The 22704-nt window shown below is 37.5% G+C and overlaps 1 protein-coding gene across 11 annotated transcripts in view; it reads right to left on the minus strand.

Moving 5' to 3' along the window:
* The window catches only part of PTPRM (protein tyrosine phosphatase, receptor type M), a 461846-nt gene that overhangs the window by 158594 nt on the left and 280548 nt on the right, over positions 1-22704 (minus strand). For 7 of the 11 annotated variants that reach the window (XM_017819524.1, XM_017819523.1, XM_017819522.1 and 4 more), the window contains exons 12-14: positions 21496-21769; positions 20328-20364; positions 14128-14202 (exon numbers count right to left, since the gene is read on the minus strand). In XM_017819524.1, coding sequence (XP_017675013.1) covers positions 14128-14202; positions 20328-20364; positions 21496-21769 — 386 coding nt within the window. The remainder of the gene's footprint in view (positions 1-14127; positions 14203-20327; positions 20365-21495; positions 21770-22704) is intronic. The other 4 variants (XM_017819529.1, XM_017819533.1, XM_017819532.1 and 1 more) reach the window with 1 other exon arrangement.

Here is a 22704-nt window from a genome sequence, read left to right on the forward strand (position 1 = left end):
CAATTTGTGCATTGAGTTTCATTTGGACGTTTTCAAGAGAGATTGGGAAAAGTACTGTTGTAAGTCTAAAAAAAGATGCTGTGGTTTCTCTTTTACTCTGCTGTACCGACATATGCTAAAAAATTGAGTCAAATGTCATCTTTTGTTACAGAAACAGTTTTACCACCTATGCACTATTGTATCATGATGCTACAGTCTTGGTGGTTTATTTATTTTTATTGTTTCAACCACTTTTTCTAACACAGTAATTTTTCATTTCCTTGATCACCCTAGAGCCTTTAAGGATACATTGCTACAAGACTAATCCTGTATCTCCAGTAAAATATCTGTTTTTAATTACAGCAATGCATATTGATGCCAACAGCTGAGCTATGTATCTCCCTCACAATACTGGACCTAATTACTTATTTGGATTTCTTTTGTTTGTTTTACTTTTAATTCTACTTGCATACAGAAGACTGACTTTAAACCTTGCAAAATAATCTCACTCCTCTTTTCTTACTGAGACTGTCTGGGCTAGTGGAGCCAGAATAATCAAGGCCAAATTGACACATACACTGTGGTGCACCTCTAGAAAGACAATAGGTCAGTAAAGAGCAGCGAGTGCAGGTTAGCTCAAGGGAGCTGCTTAGAAAATGAAAGGACAAGGAAATGTTTCCTGCCAGTTTAAAAAGGATTAAGGTGCTGACTTTGGAAAGTCTTTACTTGATGAAAACAAACCAGAGTGCTTCCTTCCAGAAGTGAAAAACAAAGATATACTTATAGATAAACCCTAAGGTGCCACAAAACCCAGCAAAGTATTTCCCCAGGCTTCCTGCACTGAATAAAGTGGAAGACAGTAACATTGCTTAGTTCTACACACTTAGATATTTACTTTTCTAATTAATCTAAGCAATTCTAATTTCCCTTCTACTTATTTCTTTCCCATTCTTTGTGGCTCTCTCTACAGCAGCATTTAAAATGTGAAATATCTTTTTTCCTTCACTTAGGAAGAATGACATTCAGCTGGCCTGATTTATGACTTTTCCTCATGGGTCCCATTTTGTTCAGTACTTCGCAACCTCCAGTGATAATATTTCTAAGTAGTACCCATGAAACACCTGAAGATAGTATTTCACTTCATTTTTACTCACAAGACCTATTCCATTAACTTTTCCTTAATACTGGAATCCTATTTTCTGACATTTAGTGATTGTTCAGCCACTTCATGACACCTTATCTTCTCTTCAGATTGAGAACTGAATTATATTCTAGTTGGTAATATTCAGTGTCTGCCATACTTTGAATTCCTAAAATTACTTTGTGCAGTTAAATTTCTTTTTCTGCACCATGGGTTAGAAGATTGGGTTAAAAAAGATCAACTCTCTTTGAAGAAATTCTAGTTCTGCCACTTCCTTGGGTGGAAAATTTCCCTTTCCTTTCTCACTCAGAAGGCACAAGTATGTTACTGATCAACCTCAAGACTTCATAAAGAATAATCTCCGGTAGGTAGTTTATGGATAGAAAAGTTGGAGAAGAACTATTTCTCATTAAATGGAAGCTAAGACTATCTGTTGACTGAACTAGTCAAGCAAAATATCATTCTTTTGACTTAGATGCAAGCATTATCTTGTTTTCCAAAACCAATGAAAATGTTCTTTAGTAAAAGAAATGGGCCTCTACCAAATTGAATAAAAAGTCTTCCTTTTTCTCTTTGTAAATGAACAAAGTCTGGACTTGCTTCTCAGTGTGTCTCAGTCCCTTCCAAAAAATGGACTTAGAAATTACTTACTGCTGTATAGAACAGATTGACCAACAAAATAACCCTGGCTCAAAAGTCTAGGAGCTGCTGGTTATACTTTCAAACAAAAGAATAAAGCTGTTACTATTAAAAACTAGCTGTAGGTCGCTTTGTCTAAAGCAATCTTTTAAAAATCCATGTTTCTTCTCCTATTTGAGTAAAAAAAATAAATAATCCCTTCAACTAATTAAGCAGACTGGTCTCATTTTATTTCTCCCACTCAAGGCTAACCATAGTTGCTGACTTTTTTATTCCTTTCTGCAGCTTTAAGTTCTCAAAAGGTACATGCTTGATAAGTCACTTGCAAGCCTTTCCCAACTGCATTTCATCCACAGGTGTTCCAGTGACTGATGTAATGGCTAACTTTACAAGGCTTTAAAGTAGTAATACAGTTAGCTCAGATCATCCTAGTTTCCAGTCAAACTTGAAACTAACTTTATGAGTTAGTAACTAGACTGTGATTTTTTTATGCAGGCAGTGCAATTCAACTATCATGTCTCAGCACCTACTTTTGAGTTATTTCACAGAGTGAGTCAGGAAAATGAAACATTATACCCACATGTGACAGTTGCACTATGATTAGGTGGCAGAAATCATGCAAAATGGAACAAGGCAGAAGCAAGGCAGAGAGGTGTGATGCTTCCTTGGAACACCCATCACTGGGATGCTATTGTCCCCGCCACAAAGTAAGAAGACTGAAAGATCAGAGAATTTGGATTTGCCCATGCTCTCCAAGGACAACATGTATCACAAAGGCTACTATCATTACTTCTCTCTATTATTTGTATGATAGTAGGCTCTGGAAGCTGTAAATCAGACTGGGAGCCCGACTGTGCTAAGAACAGTGCAGGCACACAGTGAAGCAATCTTTACCACTAAAAGCATACTGCCTAGCTGAGCTACGCTGTAACAGGCAGGTGTGGCAATCACAGGTGGAAGGCGGAGGCAAAACTCCCTAAGAAAATGCATTTACAACACCCAAATAAATGAACAGTTCTATCCCTCCCGCTCTTCTAGCTAGCTGATATCACTCAGTATTTCCAGCTGGTACCATAGTAGAAACAGATCTTCAAGTGGGATTTGAGAGACAGAATAATGTATTTATGGATGATGTTGGTTGGGGTGTTTCAAGGAAGGAAGCAACATAAAAGTTCATAAAAATAAAGGCAGGAAAAGCAGACGTGCCATAAGTAAAGGGCTGGGATAAAGGGCAGTATGACAAGGTTACTGATATGAAAAGAGGTGCTCCACAGAGGTAGGTCCTTCTTATAAATGTCAAATGACCAACAGGAAACCCAATCTTATATCACAAACTGCAAAACTGAATGGGGCAGTAGTGCAAACTGACTGGTTTCCTCCAAAAATTTGCTCAGCATTCCTACTCTCATCTCACCCATGGCTGCAGAAAATGGTACCCTCATTTTTAAATCTGTAGCAGCATTACCAATGTTGTGAAAAGACAAGCCCGTCCAACATGCTTTTTATTTGAGTTTCGAGTTCACTCCAGATGCCAGGATTTGAGGCTGTCTTGGAGAAGACCCAAAATACATAGAGATTTCTAGATGAAATGAATTACCACCCTGGATATTCTGTTTATACTGTAAGTGACTGGCATTCAGTCCTCATCTGCCAGCCAGCATGTATTCTGCTTGACAAAGTCTTTGTTTTATTACTCCTGGTAGAACTCCAGCTAAGGGAGACTTTTCCCTTGCCATTCTCATTGTTAACTTTCCAATCAGTGTTCCTCATTCTCCTTCAAAACTGCAGGGTTTCTGTCCATATGGTAGAAGTTACAAAGTGTTGTTGGGCAGGGTATACTTTTTGCCAGAAGGTGGTTTTGATCAGTATTTATTCAGTTTGCTCTCTCTACTCCATGTCTTGAATATATTAATTTTGTAAATGTCTCAGAGTAGGTTTTGTTTATTTCTCCTTTTACAATACTTTTTCCTTTCTATTCTGGTTTCTTTTGGAAATGCTCATGTATAAACTGCTCTTTCTACATGGCAGAGATTATGTTCTGCTTCTGTTTTGCTAGGCACAGGAGTTAAGCGTTGAAATCAATGTAGTCCCATTTTCCCTCCTGTGACATGTTAGTGCTCACCAATCTATTTTTTTAATGTCTGGGAAAAAGGACAAGCAGCACTAAGACTTTAGCAGGACAGTATTTCCTTTGCAATTTATGATCATCAGTACAAAACATATGGTTCTTCTTTTCCTAAAAAAAGTTTTCTGTACTTCCATAGGACGACCATATTGATTTGGGCATTTTTTTATTTGGTATTTTTCAAATGCAGGAAGAAACAGACTTGTTAGGTCTGTGGTAAGGGACTATGAAAATAAGGCTCCGTTGTGTAACGATAATTATGAATTATTAATTTTGTTTGTGATATGCTTTAGGAAAATGCAAATATAGGTGACAAAGAACTGCACGAATAGGACTCATTTAACTGACTATCACATGAATTGTATCTCTCACTGGTGGATGATTCATGTTGGTGCATGTGAGTAGAAAGACATTTTCGGTTAAACATCTGTGTTTCCGATTGTCAGGAATAATAACATTCTTTACAAAATATGCTTAAAACAAATAAAGTTTCCAGTTTTACACATATGTCACATTTGACACATTCTTTAATAGGATTTTAATCCAGACTTTAGACTGGATTTTTCTGGAGACTGTGTTTTTTAAAAAAATACTTAAAAGCAAGCAAGTCTTGATAAACAGCTCATTTGCTCCTTTATAACAAAACCATCAACCTTTCTGCTAGCTCTTCTTTTTTCTTTTAATCAAAGAAATTTAAGTAACTAAAATTCATAAAAATTTTCCTCTCTAGTAGGCACCCAAGGAGTTGGAAGCCCTCATTCATTCTGGAAAAAAGTGTAAGCCCTCAGACTTTAATAGCACCAACATCATTAAGGGATGTTTAAAGATTACTCAGTAGCTACACCACAACCAAAAATTATTAACAAGTCTCAAATATACAGACCCGGTGCATGTCCTTCTTGGAAATAAATAATTTACTAAGGAAAAAAATATAAAGTCTTTGGAACCTTAAGCTTTCAAATACCCCTAAAGGGTACTCCCACACACTTTAGAATATTTTTTGAGCAAAAACTGGTTGTTACATATTTATAAGTACGCACTATGTGTGCCCAAAGAAGTAGCCACAATGGTGCCCATCACAGATTTCTATGTCGACAAAGGAAAAAGTCATGGCAGCATATCTGAAAGACAGACCTCACCACTGAAGTGAAACATAAAATCCTCCTGACTAATATGGAGAGAAGAAAACGAGTCAAACTTTACCAAACTACTCTCTGACTAACTAAACACAACAAAGGTCAATATGATGTCATAAGACACAAATTTCTGACCAAGGTTGACTGAGGAGTAATGAAAACATACTTGAATCAAATTAGCTCTATACACATAGGTTTCATTCTGTATAAGGATGAGGAGGTCTGAGAAAGAGGCGCCAGCAAGGGCTGAAACTTCAGGTGTCACAGTACTTTGAAATACAGGGCTTGTTACCAGCTGATGTCGTGTGAAAGAGGTCCCACTTGCAGCCACTGGAAGTGCAACTGCATCCTACAAAGCTGACTTCTGTGAACAAGAAGTCATAGAGGTATAATATCCAACAAGGGGAGTCTTTAGACCTAAAATATTTGATTTTATGGTTCTCTACATAATCTCAAACAGTACTCAGAGTAGAAGAGTAACTCTCTCAAAGCTCTGAGCAACTGAAAGCAGTCAGTCAAGACTGATCCTGTCCATATACAATGCATTTTTTAAGCAAGTCAGCATCACTTTCAGGCCATCCCTATAGAAGCAGGGGACTATTTATCATCACCCACACCAAGGACATTTGCCTAAGGAGACCTCCTGCTTTTAACACCAGATCTACACCTGAAAGTATATTGACATGTGTCAAGAAGTATCAGGCATCACTGAAAGTTTATTTCAGCTATCTTCTGGAAACTGAAAAGGTGTGGATATGAAGCCTGAAGAGGACTCCGCCCTCTTTAGGGGAAGTAAAATGTTGTTTTCTAATACTCAGTTGGCCTTCACCAAGCAGGGAAGACATGAAGCCAGATCACAGTAATGTTTCTGGAGCTGACCTACTCAGCGTGAAACTCAGCTACAGAACTAAATGTTCTTAGCCTGGACAAACACAGCTGTTTTATTTTCCATTCATGAATGCAAGGGATCACATCCAGCATGGGAATAAAGTAACCTGAAGCTATGGGTAGGACGTAGTGGAGCAGTGGAGTGAGGTACCATCTTCTGATCTTGCTGCCAACTGAGAACTTAAGTAGAACACTAGTGAACAGTTCCCAATGGAAAGTCAGTGAAGGCATGGTTACTTTGCCATTAGGAGGATGGGGGTAGAAGGACAATGCAGTATAGGAATCCCTAGGGAAGGTATGTACATCCACGGATTTTTTGGCCTGTGCTGCCGTTGGCTCATAGATGAGGCTGACATTCCTGGTGATTTCCACTACCACCCTCCCTTCACTCTGTAACCCTTATGAAGGGTTCTTCAGAAATCCTTCAAAGACAATCACACTCTAGGAATTTACTTATTATTACTCACTACCTACGTATTTTCTTGGAAGAAAGCATAACACAGTCCATTCTACTCAAAAATAAATGGAACTATACATATAATGACACATGAAGAAATATAAAAATATATTTGTGATAAATTAAAAAAAATAGGAAAAAAAGACACAAACTTTTTTTCTTTTAAAGCTTTTCAGAGCCAACACTGTTTTCGGGCAGGAAGGTGGGCTAGAGGAACTGGAAAGGAGAATTGTCACAACAAAGGAAAAATAATTCCATAGAATTCTAAATCTGTCTTTGTGCCGATACAGTGTACCAGTTCTTTTGTTCACATTTCAGAACCGTTTACAGTATTGCCAATAAAAAAACCTGTCCAGAGTGCAACAATGTTGAATGCACTAATATTCTAGTATGGGGACAAGAACAGACTAGACCTCCTCTGAAAAGTTTTCACTGATTTACGTTTCATTTCTCATATATTTCCTGTAGGTTTTAGGGGTTAAAGGAAAACCTTCATCTGTCCTATTTTATTAAGAATGCCTTAAACCGTCATTTTTATCATCAGTTCTTTTCACTTTTAGTTATTGACACATTTACTCATAACCAGAAGTGGTCTAATTCAATGACAGCACACTAAAAAGTGCAACTATTTTGCTTCAAAAAAGTTTAAAGAATACTTCATTTGCTTCTGAACAATGACAATTTACCATTTTTCCTCCATTTCCCTTTGTGTTTCTGATATGAACTCAAAAGATGAAAGAGAACCTGCTAATACTTATTTCCCCTCTTGACAGCTTGAAACCATATAAGACATCAACTTCTGTTCACTTTTATGCAAAACTGTGATTCAAGTTTCATTTGCATGGGAGTTTGCTATGTAAACAAAAACTTCTTAGTGGTCAGCAGTAACAGAAAATCAGATTAAGAGAAGGAAAGGAAAATTCAATATTTGGAAAAATAAAGACTTGGAAATGCACAGATACACTTGAATGCATTTCCCAGAGCTCTAAAATCATCAGTTCTTGCAGTCAAACTCCCATTACTGCAGAAAAGGACATTTTCAATATATTGTCTGAAGAAGGTGTTTAGAACCCACCAATAACTACAGTCGTGGCTTGCACTGTGTTCAGCAGGCAAGTGCAGCTTAGATATTTATTAAGATTTCAGTTATTTCAAGGAATCTAAATTGAGTGAATCGCTGAAACATTATTTTGCCAAAGGTAGTATGTTATGTAACTCTTGATTAAAGTTGGCAGTACTACTCTCCTCTTTACTGCACTACTCTATTTAACTGTAACACATTTGAATGTTCATCTATACATTAACGCAGAGGTAATCTACGTAATATTGCATTACACATTTCTTAAAACTCTCCAGTGATACAAATATCAGATTTGCAGTTTCTAAGAACTACAGATTATTTTAATCACAAGTGGTCTGACATTTTATTTGGAATTAGAATTCTAACTGTTTAGCATTTTATGAATACAGTCAATAACTACAGATGGGAAACACTGAAATTCACAGGAGTTTTTTAGTTACTTATTGTATCTCTGAGTTTTCCTCTTTTCCCTTATCTCTCCTTAATTTTTCATTGTGGTACATGCAAAACATGTTCTGCTTCGAATGTAAAAATCAGAGGCAGAATACAGAAATGAAATAACACAATATATGACACACAGCCACGCTCCAAAATTACCTACTGATATTTTTCCTTCGTTTTCTGTTTTTTGCTTCTCTGTACATGCTGGTGTTGAAATATTTTGGATTAGGTGTGATACTGAACAGTACTAGTACTATCCAGACGGCAGAGATTCCTTCAGTTTGTTAGTAATTTATTCTGGTGATTTCATTCATAGTGTTACTCTCATGACTGAGTTTTGTGTTTCCATCCTCTGTAATGAGATTAAGGAAAGTGGCCTCTCTCCCCAGCCCAACCTCAAACAGCCTCAGAGATATCCTAACATTAAGATTACACATTACTAAGAAAATAGATTATTTTTCAAGCTAGGATGAACCATACAGACCCATCTTTAGTGGTCTAAGTTAGATTCAGCTCACTCTCTTAATGAAAGAGATATTAGACACTGATACTTTAAATCATATTTTTCTCTCAGCTACAGACTGGAATGCTCAAATTTCCTAATTGGTTTTGTACTTTAGGGACATAACACAACTGCTGCAATGACTGACTATAACCTCTGTGGCAACCAACTTTTTAACTAATCTGACTAAAAGAAAAACTGTTGCTTCAATGCAAAACATAACTAATCAGGCTACTTGTCCTTCCTAAAGGGTAAGAAAAGACTGATACTTTCTTCTGGGTCATGTGATCTTCTCCAATTATTCCTATCCCAGGTTTGTAACACCACTGGCTCTGGCGATAAAGTGCCAGGGTAGCTGGAGAACCCATACCTTCTTGGCCAACCATAAGCATCAATGGCCAGAGTAGAACCCTGGATATGACCCATTGCACTTTATCTTCTCTACTCCCCTACTTACGAAGGAGAGTTGCAAGGGTCCCACTGTCTCCAACCCTACCTGTTCAGAGTAAGAGAAGCCAAATGGGAGGAGGTCCTGAAGCCCTGTTCAGAGCCTCTGGCTTTTCTGTAGTTACTTGGAATGCATTCAAAAGTCAGGCTGTTAATTCATTTTCAGAAAACCTTAAAGGAATTATTATTACTGTAAAACATGAAGTGGAGTACTTAACATCACTAATAGAATCCCACTGGTAACTGACTTCTAATCAGCTCAGGTTCTCTACTCTGCAGCTGGAAAGGGCTTGTATTTATATTATGGGTTATTTCACCATTTGTGAATTGTTATCAGCATTATTTGTGGGAGCTCTTAGGTCTTATTAACTTGAGCTCTTCTACAGGTGCTCTGTGGAAAATGTACTTATGCTTAAAATCTTAGATGCTCTGACTGCACTGTCTTACAGAAGACCTGACATTTGACTCTGTAATGTACTAGGGGAAAAAAAAAAGGAGAAAAGGAAACAGCAGCTCCCCTGGCACTCCTGTATCCTCTTAACATTTTCTTGTAACTATACTGTTTTATACATGAAACTGTCACTGCAAAAATGACAAATGTAACACATAAAAGAACAGAAATGGGCAATAAATCACAAGTGACACTCCAGCCCATTGAAATGCATTCAGCCAGTGCTGCAGAAAGTATGAACATTTCCTTGTTTTGCATTCTGCCCAGCTGAGCAAGAGGACTAGAATCCTTGAACAACCGGTACAACAATCATTGCAACCACCACATAAAAACAGGCTTTGAATTTCACTTTGGAGAGTCAGATCCATTCTCATTCTGCTTTCCTTGTCACTTGGCCTTGTCACAGCATTGTAATATGGCTTTGACATTACAGCACACAGGTGTTCATTCTCCGCTGGATAATTATCCACAACTCCCACTGATATAAATGTTGTTCAAAAGTATCAAGAGAAGAACAAACTCCTAAAATGGCGTATTCAACCTGCAGACTGACACATCTGCACATAGCTTTGTTATTACAGACACCACTGTATTCTCAACTAGGAAATAGTGGGTTCTGCATTACCCAAAATATCACTTTTAAGTTTCAGCATATTAGAATACATATAAATCAATGTTACATGGTTCAGGATGGAGGAAAAATGAATGTTAGTGTCTGTCCAGGCCATGTTGTTATACCTCAGATGCACTGTAAAGTACAACAAAACACGTAAATAGCGAAATGCTCCTTCTCAAATTCATGCTGTTGGGTCTTGTGTCAATAAACAAATTGTGTTTTCAATAATGTAGTATAAACCCGGAGTAAATTCCTTGACGTAAAAAAATTCCATGACGTTGTGATTTAATCAATCAATGATTTCAGTTAATTTTTTTCACTTTTACAGTGAAATGACTGAGAACAGAATCTGACCCAGAATACAGCAATAAATCTTGCTATATATTGAATACACATCTAAAGAAATCTGTATATTTAATTATGTTGCTAACTTCATAAGGGAGAATAAGTCAACTGGGATTATTTTATCACTGCCTTTAACATGTTTATAAGATATGCTTCTCATTTAGACCTTAAAGTTTGCAGGGTACAAATTATTTAAGTTTTAAGCTTTTGTCACTATCTGTTAAAAAAAAAATCTTCCTAATTCTTAAGTATCAGTTATTCTACAAAACTTCTGACATATCTTGTTGCATCTGATTTGTACCATGAATTTAATCTACGAAGACTGTACAATACAGAACTCTCTCTTCCAGCTGCATGTATAATTAACAATGGGTAGTAAAAAGGGCATTCTATAAAAATCAGTCTTAATAATATCTAGTAGAGTAGTGGCTGCTCCACTAAATCACAAATGGAAATACTTTAATTTAAATATAAGTAGTTCAGACATATTTCAACAATTAAGAAAATGTGTGAAAGAATGAACACCCTAATCATAATTCCAAGCATGCTATTTTATCAGAATGCAGACAAAATACATGAGGGCCAAGTGAATACCAAATATGGCCAATTTAAACCTATTACATGAAGTGTCTCTTACAAAACAGTGAAGCAAACTGCAAATGACTTCAGTCTTTCTCCAAAACATGGTTTCGTTATTCAACTTTAAAGTTAAAATCATACAGTGACATACGCATGTGATAAGCTTTTTGATAACCTTCTACATGATTTCAACTGTACTGTTAAACCATATTTGTTTATGAAAACATGGAGACAGTATCATGAGGACTATTATGCTTCATGTATACAGTGTTTTTTCCTGTCTGACAGGTGTTAGACAGTTTGATGTTCTCCCTGTTTGTTAGAGGATAGGATCAATTGAGTGGATTTCAGGTTAGTTGCTTTTTGTAAGGATAACACTGAAAGCTAAACACTATCCCCCAAATTTGAATTCCTTAGTTATTAAGTTATTGAATCAGTGATAATAATGTATTCACTAATAGCAACAACACTAATTTCCCTATTTTGGCTTGTAAGAGTAAAAATCACACAGCTGCCTTTACAGCATGTTATCTTACAGTGTAACTCCAGGACAACTACATTGTAAGTATTTAAGTGCAACTGCAAGGAAAAGTTCCATTTGCTACAGGCTGCAAAGGCTGTAGCAATGGGTGAAGCAATGGGTGCCTGTCAAGATATTTAGGGCAACTAGCAGGTAATCCTATAAATGGAAGACGTATTATTTTTATATGAAAGAGGAAAGAGAAAGGACAGACAAACAGAAATTAATAATGCATTGTTTATAAACTGCATCCTTAAGAGACAAGACAAGTTGATGATGAGGGTGGAGGAAATGAGTGCAAGTAGAATTGGCTTGACAGCTGAGCTGTATTATCATGATATTTCTGAAGAGGAAGACTTTTCAAAATTAGTAACGATATTCAGGAATGCAGCCAAGATTTTAAATTTTCATTATGCAAGAAGTATCAACTTCCCACCTAAAAAAACCTGAAAATGCCAACTTTGACCTCCCCCCTGCCACTTATGTATCTTCACAAATGCTAAAAGACAAAAGTAATTTCTTGATCTCAAATGTAATTACTTTGATTCTAAGCACAGAAATGAGGAAAAGGCATTGAACAGATAATGCTAAGTGATACTATCTAACAGTTACAGCTGTAGGGCTTGTGGTAACTAGAGTAAGCAACAATCCTATCCTTTCTGCATAAAGTAGATCCTTTCCACAGTCTTGGAATTTGTAGGAGAAAAACGTGGGGAGAATATACATCGCTCCCTGCTCCCTCATGTGCAGTTCAGCTTCTGTAAACCTCCTTTTAGAAAACCTTTGGGTTTCTCACGGATACTGCAGATCCCATTACTGCTGTACTGCCCTGAAGCTGAAAAGCCTGCCTTGTTGCTGTCATGGGACAACAACGTGGGCTGGGTGAGGTTTCTTCAATCCTTATTGCAGTTGTGGCAAAGGAAAAGGAGGAAGATGCTTCTTTCCTTTTGAGCACACAGTCTTTCAAACATGAAAATGGAGTGGGAAATCATGGGAATTTCAAAGGCTTTCTAATACATTTCACGGATAGCCATAAACGCTGTTCACAGGTATCATCTGATACTTTCTTTTTCACTATAAAATTAAATTCTAATAGAACTTCTGTTTTTTTCTTATTTTTAATAAAAAGTAAGCAAAAGTCACAGACTGCCAAAGCTACCAGTGACCAAAACAACCAAATAAATACTTTGCCAGCTCTCCTATGCTAGCTATATCTCTCACTGTTAACTATGCTAGCCATCTCCTTCTTGTGGAACAGGTATATCTCCAGTGTTTCCTACAGCTACCCAGTTTTGCATTGAAACAAATAAAACAACAAAACGGAAGAAGAAAAACATTGCATTCTCCACATGGTAAAATATATAAGCTCATCTGAACCCTGTGATGAAGAAATCAAACTTGATGAAGTTCAAGAATATGGAAGAGATCTTGTCTCTTCATTGCTTTATTCAAATTGTCAAGTAAAAAATTAAAATTGAGGTACAGAAATGTATGTGGACACAGCTTCTGACACAGCAGCTCTAACAAGAGCAAGCTAGTACTTCCTGGCATCATCCAAATATGTTATTCTGGTTAGTTCCTATGTTATTACATAATACAAATATACATGCAACAATTCTGTCTTGATTGACAAGGCAACTGAGGCATTATGGATCACTCAACTTTGTTATGATACTACGTACCCCTGAATTAAAAGCTATAGCAGACATGCCACTAATCCTCTTATCTTAAGCTGAATCATTTAACTGCCTCTTATTGACTACAGTAGTATCCAGATGCTAGGCATCTGAACTCGTCCTGATCTCCCAGACACCCTGGTAGCAACATACACGAGCTTCCAAAGGAACTATGCCAGCATTCTTGAAAAAGGCAATTATTTTATCAGATGCTAAATGCTGATGGACTAGGTCTAACTTCCCCTGTTACACATTTCATTACATTCACCTCAGATTCTAGAGTTTTTAATGCTCTTGGCTTCTGTTTGAAAATAAAAACATTTGCAAATCCCTGAAAAGTTTTATGCATGCATTTATTTTCTGAAAAAATTAATATTTTTCCCAAGTTTACAAAGATTTCCTGGTATATTCTGAATCATCCTTCAAGTCACATACAGGCTAATAATGGTTTCCCTTGCGTACTGAGTTTACTTTGACAATTAGATTTTAAATTCTTAAGTATTGCTCATTCTCGTATGTCACATGCTAGTTCATTTTATTTTAATTCTAGAACTCATGTGTGATATAATTAAAAAGGAATCTATTTTATTTATTTTAATTTCTTCCATATTGAAATGTTGCCAGAAAATATGATCTTCCCAACATCACACAAAAAAACTCCTAATCCACTAATACTAGATCTTTATCTTAACTTGCACATAACTCTTGAGCCTAAATTATTTAGAAATTCTAGTGTCTTGATCTAATTACACAGAAAAAAATAAACAGGTACACAGATATATATCTATATTCAAACTGTCATTTAATTTCTGGATGGAGCAAGACTAGATCTCTTTACAACATCAGGCTTAAAGGAACATTCCACAGGTCACACACACAATGGGCACATGCAGCGGAGTTGTACGTACAGGGATGTGTGTGTAAGTCTTGGTGCCAAGCGAACCATTTTATTTAATGGAGCTGAGGAAAAATTTGTAAACGAAAAGAAACTTTTAACACAGAAAACTGTTTATGAGCAGAGAAAGAAGAAACTGTCAGGGAAAGGGAGCCAAAGAAAATGAGACAAAATGCGCATGATGACTTGTCTATACTTGAACATCTGACCTGTTAGTTGGTCGTCGCCTGCAGCAGGGGCGATGCGAATGTATGGTGTTGTAAGCTGAGTCACGATTATCGCAGCTAAGGCAAAGGAAGATTTCCAGGTCAGCATGCATGAGGGAAAAAAAAGCCAGACTGAAGCTATGCCAGCAAGAAGAATCTTGGTCAGTAGTTAATTGTCTGAACTTCTTACAAATAAAAACAAAAAAATTCCCACAAGTTTTCATCTTCAGTTGTTAGTTTGGTTATTCTGCAAATTAATAAGCTTTTGTATGTGACTTTCATTAAGGAAGAGGACTCAAAGCACATTATTTACATAAAAAGCATTTGAGAAGACTGGAGACTCTTTGAGTCTGCTAGTCACAGCACTGGGCTTTCCAAGTGAAAGCTAACTGCTTATTACTAGATTAGTATGAACTTCTCCAGGTAACTTGAACTAGTTTCACTTTTTATTTTCCTATTTCAGAATAGTACATTTTTCCTACAATTTTTTAAAGATAATTTTTATGTAAAGTATTTTTGAGCTAGTTAAGATTAATTTTTCCTATAGCCACTTGGGTTGTTGTTCAGAAAGTGCGCACACTACACTTATACTTAACATTCAGCACACAGAGAATGACCACTTAGAGGTGGCAAGCTTTTAGTTAGGTGTGTATGTAAAATTGTCTGAGGTCTGAGTTTTACCACTAAGACAAGAAAAAGCTGAAAATCCTGAACTGTTTATGTGTCTGAAGTATTCAGACTTTTCTGATAGAGCTGTAACAATCACTGTTTGCTACAGATAACTATTACCATGGCTCACACTAATAAAATCTGTTATTTGTTCATTTTCCAGCAGTTCTATGATTGCCTCTAAATGGTTAAGCACACTGTGATACATATATATTAAGGAATATAAAAAAAATTAAAAGGTCAGATCCAACATGATGCAGCTGGAGAATGATGCAAAGAAAAAATATTGGAAAATTAAGGACAAAATTATATGAAAGATCACTCATTTACATAGAACAGCCTGGGTGCTATTAGAAATGTGGCAACGAGTGAGGAAAATAGATCATCTACCATCTGCAGACAATTAAACTCAAAACTGCTGCTGCATAATATTTTGAAATATCCCTCTGCAACACTGAAATGCAGTGTTGATAGTAGCTTCTAGAGTACTGTTGCTATTAGATTTAAAATATTATAATATCCTTTTCTCTCTCATAATTAATGAAAGGCTTCCAATATTGCAAAATTAGAACAATGATGTCTCCCTCTTGAGAACTGGATTCCTAGGAGATAACCAAGATGTTTCTATCCAGACAGTGTTGTAAGTCATATCAGGAAATACAGTCTTAATACAAATCACAAACCACCCCAAAGTTGATATTAATAAACTTGGAGGAGTTTTGGAATGTTTTTAACTTTGTCTGCTGAGATTTTACAGTCATTTAGCTCGAAAAAAGAGTAGGTATATGAAAGCCATATTTCAAGCAATATATGACAACCTTTATTACCACTGGTACGAAAAGCTCTTCCTGATTTTTGTTTGTTTGTTTGTTTAATTATCTTGTCAAAAATAACGGGAGTGGAAACTCTGCAGTCTCCACATTTGTATATACACCAAATAGTCTCAGAGGTCCTAAATGCCTTTCTCTATAGAAAACTAAGATCAGGAGACTCCACATCACAAGAATATGCTGTCTGATCCTTCTCCTAACAAAGTCAGTGGCAAAGGCTTCCTTTGACTTAAACAGAAGCAGAAGGAGAACTTTCAGCTCTACAAATCCCAATATTCTCATCCTACATTACATTTGCAGTCATTGCAATTAGGATTTTTATATGATCTCTAAAAGAACACATTTAACAGAGGTTTCATTTGCAAAGATGTAATGGTCATAAAACAAGAGCATTTTTTAAAAGGGTACAAATTGAGATTGCTTAAAATATACTTGATGGAATGAGAAAGTATTATCTAGCTACTGACCCTAGACGTGCATTTGATCCAGTAGAATTAAGCTGTACTTTTTTAGAGATAGGCTGTACTCTTCTAAGAAGCCTGTCAATATGATAATTGATGTCTGGTGCACTTTGTCTCTGATACAGCAACACGGTTTAGCGCCACCAGTTGAGCGTGTGCTTCACAGTAAACCAGATGCATTATTTCTGTTGACATCAACTTGAGGGAAAAGTGTACCCAGGGTACAGAACAGTTCTTCTGGATCTAGGGCAAAACCACTCTATCTCTGTACTACACTTATTCATTTTTATTTTAACAAAAGAAAAAGTGTGTGGTGGGCCATAGGATGAACACTGCACGACTCAGTGATAAAACTGAATCTCAATGATCTTATGAAAGTCTTAAGGGCACCCACAACTTTATTATCTGGAGGTGAGAAAATTAAAGGAAATACAGGTAGTAAGTGATACAGTTATGCTCATGACATGTTCTGAACTGTCATATTGGTCCTGAGGGCAGACTTCAAACAGGCTAACCACATATCCTTAATACAGAAAACGAGGTGGCTTGGCCAATCTCAGCTGGCTCAGTGGAGCAGCTCTGAGGTTGTCTTAGGTGACCTTGATCTCAGGAAGGGCTGCCAATGCACTTGGTGCAATCATCAAATTCCACAGGAATGGAATTGCAGAAAACTTCAAGAAAAAAGCAGACAGTTAGCTACACTAGCATGTTTATTTTGCAGCTCATATTTTATGGCACAGGCCTTTATCCAGTAAAATACTGGATATGTCTAGTTACATATCTACTTTAAGACAGAATCGTTGCAATGTAGTCAGTAAGATTATTCTTTTGTGCTCCAAATTAGGTACATAACCGATTTGATTAAGGTCTAAAAGCATAAGATTTTCAACATTCGTATTAAATTTTAGAGCACACCTACTAATTCCAATGGCCTACACAAGGCTGTAGATAATTTCAGGATCAGACCTTCATTTAAAAGAAGATTTCAGCAGTTTTATACATGAATGGCCTAAAGCACTTCCTCTAGCTTTAAAAACCATCAGACTTGAACTTCTGAAGATAAGAGAAGCCCAGAACATAAACCTTTCAGAAATGCTACTAATATATGAAAACCAGATGTTGTACTGGAGAGCGTTCACAATCTTATTTGTAAGAAGCACTACAGTGCATATATAGAGGGACATAACAAGCACATAGAGCTTAAGTAGCTTACTGTCTACTAGCTACACTGTAGTCACAAAGCTGGGTGGAAAATGGTGCAAGTCTGTAAGAAATCTGACACAGAAAGCCATCAGAGCAGCATTTGCTTACTGGGTAAAAGACAATATGAATGCTGCACTTAGCTGTTTGGGCTGGGGTGGGGAGAGAAAGAGAGGTGAATGGGAGAAGACAATCTTCTGTCTTGTTCTGATGCAGGTGTGGTGACTTCTGACCTACAGACATAAAGTATTTTCACTATCTTTTTCTAGTCCAAATGTGGGAAGTCCAAAGAGGGCACAGAATTCTGCTTTTCTCCTAAGTATTTCTGTTAGATCTAAAGGGAAAACATCTGTCCACATAGGTATTATTAATAACATATTAAAATATGTCATGGGCGGCGGGGGCCCGGGCTGGCCCCGGACGCATGCGGCGCGGCGGCGCGGCCTGGCCCCGGGCACTGGGGCCCAGCCCCGGGCGCGGAAAGGAGTGAGAGAATGGGAGCTTCACCTGTGCGGACAGTGCCATCGTGGGAGATGAGAGGGGAGCCCCGGAACACACAGAAGAGAACGACAACTCTAGACCCGGGTAGATGGAGCTCGTCAGCCCTGTAAAGCCATCCATCCAAGAGAAGGTCACTCTAAACAAACCTACGTCCTGAGGACCTCGCTGCCACCGTCCAAGCTCGCTCGGCCCCGGCAGATCAACCTTAGGATTAAAGGGTGGGCTCAGTTCAGCGCACACTGTGTCTCACCTAAAAAATCCATTGCGCAGGCTCGAAGGCCTTACCCGCATTTGCAAAGCCCTGTATCACCAGCGCGCTTGTAATGAATGTGGGTGGAGACCTTTCCCAGATNGCTGGCCCCGGACGCATGCGGCGCGGCGGCGCGGCCTGGCCCCGGGCACTGGGGCCCAGCCCCGGGCGCGGAAAGGAGTGAGAGAATGGGAGCTTTGCCTGTGCGGACAGTGCCATCGTGGGAGATGAGAGGGGAGCCCCGGAACACACAGAAGAGAACGACAACTCTAGACCCAGGTAGATGGAGCTCGTCAGCCCTGTAAAGCCATCCATCCAAGAGAAGGTCACTCTAAACAAACCTACGTCCTGAGGACCTCGCTGCCACTGTCCAAGCTCGCTCAGCCCCGGCAGATCAACCTTAGGATTAAAGGGTGGGCTCAGTTCAGCGCACACTGTGTCTCACCTAAAAAATCCATTGTGCAGGCTCGAAGGCCTTACCCGCATTTGCAAAGCCCTGTATCACCAGCGTGCTTGTAACAAATGTGGGTAGAGACCTTTCCCAGATCTTCGTTCGTGAGGAGTGGCCATGAAAAAATATGTCATGGTCTCCATTTAATTTTTTTTATTAATACAGATTAAAAATATAATATAAACATTCAGTTGATGAGCTGGGAAATCAGTGCTTTACAGAAGCCCCCCAAGACAGTTTTGCACCAGGGACCCGGTTTCAAAGTCCTCACAACAACCTCTCCCATTATTTTACAGGCTTTGCAAAGGTATTACGAAAGATTATGAAACGTGCTTTCAAAACAGAAATGTAGCAAAATCTGTTTAAAATAAAAGCTGCATTTCTTACATCTCCATTGTCGAATGGGTTAGCTCAAAGTAGCTTGTTGCTATGGGAGCTATTCCAATCCACAAAGTTATCCTCGCTTCTCAAATGAGAGACTAAGAATTTTTAGTCAGTCAAGTAATTTGAATAGTTGAACATCCATTAGTGATTATGAATACAAATCTTCAAATAATTTAAAATCCATTCCTCTAATCACCTACTATGATTTCTGAGGCAACGAAGTCCACTCCTGGTATCTCTAAAACTACTCAAAAATAACAACATAGGATTTCACTTGAATCTGGAATTAATCTCTCATCTATATTATATTGGGTTTTAGTTCAGGTATTTTCTATGCTTTAGTAAGCAGTCAGTTGGTAAATTAAAATTACAACTACTTCCTTTGGTTTGAAAAAAAGGCAGGAAACCGTTCAAAGAGGCATGAAAATGTATTTGTCACATCAGGGAGGATCCAGCCTTTCAACAGGAACAACTCACGCTAACATTTCTGATACTTTTAACTAATGACATTCTCATCCATCCCATTTAGACTTAATGGTGGTGGTGGAATTGTGGAGTCTGCATGTAAAGGAAATCATAGTGGGATCGGTTGCATCAGGGATAGTCAGTGAGACAAGGATGATCTCCTGCAAGATACAGTGGTATGATACAGTGGTGTAGGGAGGAAGCATTTTTTGTTTCATACTCTTGGCCAGGTGCCCAAACTGCGAGGTGATATTACCTGTTCCTACTCACAGCAGCACTTTCTTCCCTTTTCCTCTATTACAATCTCCAAATAATGGCACTACGCCATCACTTCTCTTTCAAATTTTGAAGTCACCATCAGCTAGAAGTACTAAAAAGGTGAGACTCCAAGATAATCACAGACAGATCTAGACCCCATGGATAAACGGATCAGCACTATGTTTATATTTCCTTGTTTAGGGATAAAAACTATAACTACCACTGTCCCAGTTATACAAACTTATTTCACAAATAATTGTATCATGTGCTGACAGTCAAATAAATACAGATGATCTGTACCATGAAAATGAAGAACATGTATTCTCCGCTTTTCTTTTATAAAGCAATTAAGATAACACAATTGCTTATGAATAAGGGGCAGTTTTTCACCATGGACAGATAAGCAGCTAGGATGCACTCTGCAATTGGCAACTTTACAACTCTACTACATATATATTAAAGTCCAAAATATTTATTGTGAGATCATATAAAAACCCACAGAATATATTCTAAAAACTCTGTGTTCAAAAATAAGTAATGCATTTATTATTAAAACAAACAAACAAACAAATTTCCTAAATCCCAGCTACAAACGCAAATGATTCTTTGAAAATTCTGTAATAGGTTTAGTGATCCCTTTGAGCAATATAAACTTTTCTGGAAGGTTGCAAGGACCATGTGAGGAGAAGGTCAGCAAGCTGAAGTACAGAATACATGACATAATACGAACATACCTTTTGTGGCTACCCTGACGCAGTCGATTTTGGTTTCCTGTGTCAAATAAAGAGGAAAAAGGTCACACCTTGTGTTTCTAAGCAGAGAAAATCATCCACGATTCTATTCTTAAAAGTACTGATAAAATGTCAGAGAAGAATGTGCCTCATTACATATTTAACTGCTTATTAGGTAACTCCAAAGTGTGTTCATAATAGGGACAAACACTGCTTGGGTACGGTACACAAACATTTCACTTAATATTCCTCTAAAAGTAGAAAATACGTGAAAGATATTCACAACAGCACAGGCAAGTGTTCAGCTTTTGACTTTGGTAACATAATGACTTTGGGAAATTTTTCTTTTTCTTACAGATAGTATAGTTTGAGGCATCATGCAAGACAATTTTGGAAAGAAAAAATAATCAATGGTGTTTCACATTTCTGCACTCTCAGTGCACTGTGAAAGAGGGACCATTATGGTTTCTGGCAGAAAACATTTCCAGGCTGTCAGCACAGACAGCCAAAGCTTATCAAGAGTTGAAGGGCTCTGAGTAGGTCTGTCCAGGAAATGAAAAACAATTCCAGGAAGAATTAGTCAGATGAAACATGATCTGTGAAGATCTTTTTACACATTTTTCTTTTCAGTTCCATCTACCCCTTTTTCTTTTACTGTTTGGAGAAAGGGACAAAAGAAGTGGTTTCTAATTCAATCAGGGCAACCAAATGAGAAAATGAGAGTTCAAGGCATTAGAAACTAAGGTAATAGGACTGGACATGCCAAGACAGATGTGCTAAAACCCACAATCAAGTTTGGCTTAAACTTATAAAAAAAATCACAACATTCTCTTGTTCAAAGCAAAAAAAAACCAAAAACAAACAAAAAGGAAGAAAAAACGCCAGTCAAACAGGGTCACTGGACAGCTTTTAGATAATAAGACAGAATGTTAACATACTACTTTGCCTGCTCACCACTGACAAAATGTGCTGTTTTCCCCTCCTCTTTCCTATAACTTCTAATCATTAAACAATATTGTGTTAGGAAAACCGCTATTTTTTAAACTCTGCATTAAATTTCACGGTTACTTCATTTTCTCATTAGCAACTAAATTGGGCATCTTGCTAGTTGGTGCCAATCATTTATTTACACACAAATACTGAATAAAATCACGCCTGTCACAAGACTTACCCCGTTGGCTCTGCTAGCAGCTTGAAAATAGATGCTGTAGCTCTTATGAGGAAGAAGAGGAGTGTTCCAGAAACCACTGTAGGTTTTGTTATCACCAATAGTAAAAGGCTGAGCAGCTTGTAAACTGTTGGCTGGAATCTCCGCAGCAAAGTAGTACTGGGAATTCAAGAGTGAGGCATTCTGGAAATGAATGGGCACTGGGTAGCACTTGAGGATTTCAGTTGTTTTTTTGGTCCTCCGTGGGCGTTCTTCTTCAACAACTATTTGATAGACACTAAGAATGTAGAGAGGAAAGAACAAAAGAAACACACTGGTTATTTTAAGACATGGGCAGTCAACTCATTCTGAAACCATAATACAACGTTTATGGGAAAAAAAGAACTGTTAAAAGCAAAGAACACAAGAAGAAAGTGTCATTCTGATACTGAGGTGTATACATTTCTGGAATAGATATATACTTTCAAACAAATTCAGTTTGTTTTGGAAAAATAAAATTAGCCATACACACCACAGCTTTTCATACAGTGGATGACAGAACATTTTCTTGTTCAAACTCTTGTACAGAAAACGTGTGCTTAATTAGTGCTAAAATGTGGAATTAAATATTATTTTTTTCCCCAAAGTAAGTATAAAGCTATAGATTCCATTCTCTACCCTTTTTATCCTATCTAAATGAAATGAAATTAGTACTAAGTAAAAATGAATAAATAAATTACAAAGACACAGGGAACAGCATTTGTTTAACTGTTGACATTATAACTATTTATAAAACCACACATAAAGTTTCAGTAGTATGTTGACTATTCCTGAGCAAGAATAAAACACTTTTTGATGGAAGTTATTCTCACTCAGAGAATAACTTTTACACACTCCTACAGACAACCATATTTTTAAGTGTTTCTGTATTCTGCAGAGCAATTCATTTTGCGCTTGCAGTCTTCGCTGTACTGGGATCCAGAGAGAATGGTCCATCTCTCTCCACTGTAAAGGTGCTATGGACATTGAAGTAGGAACAAAGAAATTGCAATTTCTGCTGTATATGCAAACTGTAATCATTATACCCTTGCAGTTGCTGAAAAAGACTGAGTCGGTGCTTTTAAATTTGCGAAGTGGGAAGTCCATGTCTCCAAAGAGGACTGGCTTGCAAGTTTATTGCTTCACTGGGGACCAGTGATTCTTAATCAGTATTTGTCTTCTGGAATCTTGAAT

The sequence above is a fragment of the Lepidothrix coronata genome, unplaced genomic scaffold, assembly GCF_001604755.1.
Source record: "Lepidothrix coronata isolate B3197 unplaced genomic scaffold, Lepidothrix_coronata-1.0 Scaffold75, whole genome shotgun sequence".
Taxonomy (NCBI): domain Eukaryota; kingdom Metazoa; phylum Chordata; class Aves; order Passeriformes; family Pipridae; genus Lepidothrix; species Lepidothrix coronata.